Source organism: Ictalurus punctatus, chromosome 15 (assembly GCF_001660625.3).
Source record: "Ictalurus punctatus breed USDA103 chromosome 15, Coco_2.0, whole genome shotgun sequence".
NCBI classification, from domain to species: domain Eukaryota; kingdom Metazoa; phylum Chordata; class Actinopteri; order Siluriformes; family Ictaluridae; genus Ictalurus; species Ictalurus punctatus.
The window spans coordinates 26,627,727-26,635,226 of record NC_030430.2 but is presented as its reverse complement, the minus strand read 5'-3'; the positions used below and the strand labels follow the sequence as shown (position 1 = coordinate 26,635,226).

Below are 7,500 nucleotides of genomic sequence, written 5' to 3'. Positions count from 1 at the left end.
CACACACACTGAACACACACTGAACACACACACACACTGAACACACACACACACTGAACACACACACACTGAACACACACACACACTGACACACACACACACTCACACACACACACTGAACACACACACACACACACACACTGAACACACACACACACTGAACACACACACACTGAACACACACACACACTGAACACACACACTGAACACACACACACACACACTGGACACACACACACACACTGAACACACACACACACACACTGAACACACACACACACTGAACACACACACACTGAACACACACACACACACACACTGACACACACACAGACACTGAAGACACACACACACACACTGACACACACACACACACACTGAACACACACACAGACACTGAACACACACACACTGAACACACACACACTGAACACACACACACACACACTGAACACACACACACTGAACACACACACACTGAACACACTGAACACACACACACACACTGAACACACACACACTGAACACACACACACTGAACACACACACACACACACTGAACACACACACACTGAACACACACACACTGAACACACTGAACACACACACACACACTGAACACACACTGAACACACACACACACACTGAACACACACACACACACACACACACACTGAACACACACACACACACTGAACACACTGAACACACACACACACTGAACACACACACACACACACACACACTGAACACACACACACACTGAACACACACACACACACACACACTGAACACACACACACTGAACACACACACACTGAACACACACACACACACTGAACACACACACACTGAACACACACACAGACACTGAAGACACACACACACTGAACACACACACACTGAACACACACACACACACACACGCTGAACACACACACACACACACTGAACACACACACTGAACACACACACTGAACACACACACACACTGAACACACACACACACTGAACACACACACACACACACACACACACTGAACACACACACACACACTGAACACACTGAACACACACACACTGAACACACTGAACACACACACACACTGAACACACACACACACTGAACACACACACACACACACACACTGAACACACACACACACTGAACACACACACACTGAACACACACACACACTGACACACACACACACACTCACACACACACACTGAACACACACACACACACACACACACACACACTGAACACACACACACACTGAACACACACACACTGAACACACACACACACTGAACACACACACTGAACACACACACACACACACTGGACACACACACACACACTGAACACACACACACACACACTGAACACACACACACACTGAACACACACACACACACTGACACACACACAGACACTGAAGACACACACACACACACTGACACACACACACACACTGAACACACACACAGACACTGAACACACACACTGAACACACACACACTGAACACACACACACACACTGAACACACACACACACTGAACACACACACTGAACACACACACTGAACACACACACACACTGAACACACTGAACACACACACACACTGAACACACACACACACTGAACACACTGAACACACACACACACTGAACACACACACACACACACACACACACACACACACACACACACTGAACACACACACACACTGAACACACACACACTGAACACACACACACTGAACACACACACACTGAACACACACACACACTGAACACACACACTGAACACACACACACACACACACTGAACACACACACACTGGACACACACACACACTGAACACACACACACACACTGAACACACACACACTGAACACACACACACACACACACACACTGACACACACACACACTGAACACACACACAGACACTGAAGACACACACACACACACTGACACACACACACACACACTGAACACACACACAGACACTGAAGACACACACACACTGAACACACACACACACACTGAACACACACACACACACAATGAACACACACACACTGAACACACACACACACTGAACACACACACACACTGAACACACACACAGACACTGAAGACACACACACACTGAACACACACACACACACACTGACACACACACACACAATGAACACACACACACACTGAACACACACACACACTGAACACACACACACACTGAACACACACACAGACACTGAAGACACACACACACTGAACACACACACACACACACTCACACACACACTGAACACACACGCGCACACACACACTGAACACACAAACACACACACACACACACTCACACACACACTGAACACACACACACACACACACTCACACACACACTGAACACACACACGCGCACACTGAACACACACACACACATACTGAACACACACACAGGCACTGAACACACACACACACACTGAACACCCAGACACACACACTGAACACAGACACACTGAACACACACACACACACACACTGAACACACACACAGACACTGAACACACACACACACAGATACACACACAGACACTGAAGACACACACACACACTGAAGACACACACACACACTGATCACACAACCACAATGAACACACACAAACAGTGAACACACACACACAGACTGACACACACACTGAACACACACACACACACTGAAGACACACACACACACTGACACACACACACACACATACACACTGAACACACACACACACTGAACACACACACACACTGAACACACACACACACTGAACACACACACGCGCACACACACACACACACACACACACACTGAACACACACACACTGAACACACACACACTGACACACACACACACTGAACACACAAACACACACACACTGAACACACACACACTGAACACACACACTGAACACACACACGCACACACACACAGACTGAACACACAAACACACACACACACACACTGAACACACACACACACACTGAACACACACACACACAGACACACACACAGACACTGAAGACACACACAGACACACACACACACACTGAACACACACACACTGAACACACACACACACACACACTGAACACACACACACACACACACACTGAACACACACACACACTGCACACACACAAACACACACTGAACACGCACACATACACACACACTGAAGACACACACACACACACACACACTCATACACACACACTGAACACACACACACACACACACTGAACACACACACACACTGCACACACACAAACACACACTGAACACGCACACATACACACACACTGAAGACACACACACACACACACACACTCATACACACACACTGAACACGCAACTACACTACACGTCTAACAAACCATAAGCAAATAAATAAATAACATAAATAAAAAATGCAGTATAAAATATAAATATGAGGCACTGTTATAATGTAATATATGTATAAAAGATGTCATGTTATAGTTCTGATCATCGTCCACCAGCATGAAGATATTCAGCAGAAACTAAAAGCAAAGATGAAAAACTAAAGCCGAGTGCTGAATATAGTACAGTTTGTTTGTTTGTTTGTTTATTTGTTTGTTTGTTTGTTTGTTTGCTTGTCTGTTTGTTTGTTTGTATCACTGCATAAATTGTAATCAATTATTTTGCTTTTTATATGTTTATTCTATAAATTATGAAAGATTAATGGAAATTATATTTAAGAGAGAAAAGGTATTGATGGTGTTGTAATGAATGTTGTAACTACACGCAGATTCCAGTGTTATTTATCTTCTGATGAAACAATGACATAGAGAAAGTTCTAATCATGTAAATAACGTAAATAAAGTTCAGCTGCTGTAATAACGTCTGTGTTTTTATTTCAGAAGAAACCGCGGGGCTTGTTGTGTTTCTGTCGGATCTGCTGAGCTGCTGAAGCTGCAGCTCCTACTGAACGATGATGGAAGCTCCTGAGATGTTCAGCACGATGGTGAAGATCACCACGACTCGGAGTTTTACAAAACTGCAGAGCTGATAGATTAAACACTCACGGCGCAGCGGAGATAAATCAAATCGCTCTTCATTTCAGATCATAACGCACAGCATCAGCATCCTGATCTCGAGCAGCGCTTTCATCTCCTCAGTTCTATTCCTGGAGCTCTGTGTGGTGCAGGGTTTGTTTATTCGAGTTCGCTCTGCTGGCGTTCACGAGGACGAGAGATCAGCAAGCACAGATTCTGATGAGTCACATCCAAACACGGCGGAGTTTAATCCCTCACTCATCACCACAACACTTACAGTGAACAGAACCGGACAGAGGACACAGAGGAGCCGTGGACCTGAGTTCTGGACTGTGTTGAGTTCTGGACTGTGTTGAGTTCTGGACTGTGTTGAGTTCTGGACTGTGATTGGTCAGGAGGCGGTGATTAGTTCCTATAACAGCGGCTCTGACAGTAGCGCAGGTTTATATTAATAAGAATAGAGAGAGGGACTAGAGAGAGAGAATAAAGAGAATAGAGACAGAGAATAGAGAGAGAATAGAGAGAGAGAATAAAGAGAATAGAGAGAGAAAATAGAGAGAGGAATAAAGAGAATAGAGAGAGAAAATAGAGAGAGGAATAAAGAGAATAGAGAGAGAAAATAGAGAGAGGAATAAAGAGAATAGAGAGAGAGAATAAAGAGAGAGAGAATAAAGAGAATAGAGAGAGAAAATAGAGAGAGGAATAAAGAGAATAGAGAGAGAAAATAGAGAGAGGAATAAAGAGAATAGAGAGAGAGAATAAAGAGAGAGAGAGAATAAAGAGAATAGAGAGAGGGAATAGAGAGAGGGAATAGAGAGAGGGAATAGAGAGAGGGAATAGAGAGAGGGAATAGAGAGAGGGAATAGAGAGAGGGATGGTGAGGGAACGAGTGTTTATAGTTGCTATAACATAAGTGAGAACGAGAACTCACTGGTTTATATAAAGTAAATAAAGTAAATAAAGTAAATAAAGAGATAAAGTAAATAAAGTAAATAAAGTAATGATGTATTCCAGATGTTTTGGAGGCAAATGCGCAGAGAAGTTTTTGGGAATTCTACACTAGTCTCACGACAGTGATAAAAACCTGAAATATCACGTACACTCTTCATGTAACATAAAATGATCGTTAGATGATCGTAATATTCATTTGTAAAATAAATGAGCACAGCAGAGGAGTTTCTCTTGACACGTGGATCCACGTGTAGCTCTCGTGTGTAAATAGACACCGGACGGACGTTTAATCAGATCCCTCACTGGCTAGACGTGTGCGCGCTTCGTAGTGAGGTCACGACCTTCCTCAGTTTAAAATGCGAGACCCGACACGACAAAAGCGCAGCTCTAACCCTCCAAAATCCACAAACAGAGCCTCTGTGACGGGGCGCAGCAGGTGGTGGAACCCCTCTGAGACGCCAGATCGCTGTAGAAAAGAAGCCATTGTTGTTTTTCTGGCAGATTCGGACATGAAGCACAACGTGGCTTCTGTGTGTTTAACTCTCATCACACACTCGCTGGCAAAAACACAACACAGTACTGATGAAGAGCTGAATGAATGAAAAGCCTGTACCTCCCAAAAACTGTCCATGGCCTCGTCGGCGGCGGAGGACTCATCGTAGGAGCTGGACATGTCTGCGGACGGAGCGACGCCGGCTGGAGAACCGAGACGACTGCAGCAGAGAGAACTTCCTCAAGCGCTGAGAGAGAACAGAGGAGACACAATACCTGCTGTCAATCACAACCATGAACTTTTACTGGGATCAATTCAGGTGTAACGGCAGGTCACGAACGATCGGTCAGCTCCAGAAGTATTGGCACCCTCCGTGAAAAATGATAAACCGTGAAACAAGTGCATTTTGATCTTAAACTTCTTAAATGAGGACGGTGTATGATTTCACTTTAATGCTTTTAAACATGTCAATACAAAAACACTGGATTCAAAAGTATTGGCACTCTGTACAATTATATTATATGGCAAATTTTACACACGTTTTGCGTAGGAGCTTCAAATTTTTCACTCAAAAACACACCAAAAGAGTCTCTAATTTCACCCTTTTCCCACATGCAATATAAATCCAGAATGTTTAACATACGTGTAGATATTTTGAACTCTCTGATTTTAACTAACCCCCTTAAATAAGCCCCCCCCTTCCCTACATCTCACAGTAGTACTGTTTTGGAGAATGGAGAATGTTTCAGGTTAATTGACATTAGCACAGTGGAACACACACCGGGACAGGAAGCGAGGACGCCAGGAAAATCGAATCTAGACGAGAGATCGCTAATGTGAGCCGTTGGTAAGGGGGCGGGGCTTCCAGGCGACCGGTTAATATGAGAGAATTGTAAACACCTACACAGCTGTCAATCATTCCAGATTCAAATGTCAAATGCCTCATCGGCTGCTTCTATTGGAGGAAAAAAGAGGTTTGCAGCGTGCTACAATGCCGAGCTCCTACACAAAATATGTAAAAGATGTCAGTCTGTGTGTTGATATTTTCACGTGATGATGGGTGAAATTTAAACGAACATTTTTCTTTGCTCTTGAGGGGTGCCAATATTTCTGAAATAGATTTATTTTGTCATATAACCGCGATATTACTTTTTTTACTCAGCACCGGATTCAGGAACAATAAACACGACATCCATCGGGTCCTAATTTATGTAACATGAAGCTCCTCAGCGGTGACTGCTGCAGCAAAAATCCAATTTACTGAGTTCACTCGGTAGAAAGAAAACTGCACACACACACACACACACACACACACACACACATTGCAAAGTGCTGACTGTATTATTATTATACACAAATTGAGCCCGAGCTCTTTAATGTACAGACAGAGGAATCTAGAACTGTTAGAGAACGATCTGCGGGTTCTCCTCCGTCGGGTTCTGTCCCCGAGCACGACGGCGTTCTCCTCACAACACACACCGAGCCACCACACACTGTTATAAAAATAAAAGGTTTGTGTGTGGGGGGGAAAAAAACATCTAAAACAAACACAAAACTCACTGAACTAATCCATTTCGTGAATATGTAAAATAGTGGGTGGGGTTAATGCAAATTAGATTCATTTATCACCTGCATCCTGAACGTCACTTTATGAACAGGGACCGTGTGTAAACGAATCCCACCGAAGGGCAGAGAACACATCTGAAGACAATATAAAAGCATGATTCTAGTTTGGTCTCTTGAATAATAATGATTTATTATACATTTATGTTAAAATCTGATTATTTCATACAAATCATTTATTTTTACATCTGATTCTTTTAATAAAGTTTCATTTATCACATCTGATTTCTTCATACGTCATTTTTTACATCATTTGTTTATTTTTTTATTTATCAGATATTATCCAGTCATGTGTTTGATTGAGATCAAATGTTTTTCACGTGAACAGTGTTGCTCACACAATCACGTG

General features: G+C 43.5%; 1 protein-coding gene across 3 annotated transcripts in view; it reads right to left on the bottom strand.

Moving 5' to 3' along the window:
* Window positions 1-7,500, bottom strand: part of LOC108276336 (protein kinase C and casein kinase substrate in neurons protein 1) — a 75,846-nt gene that overhangs the window by 22,207 nt on the left and 46,139 nt on the right. For all 3 annotated transcript variants that reach the window (XM_017487929.3, XM_053686420.1, XM_017487931.3), the window contains exon 2: window positions 5,649-5,775. In XM_017487929.3, coding sequence (XP_017343418.1) covers window positions 5,649-5,708 — 60 coding nt within the window. In that variant the 5' untranslated portion in view covers window positions 5,709-5,775. The remainder of the gene's footprint in view (window positions 1-5,648; window positions 5,776-7,500) is intronic.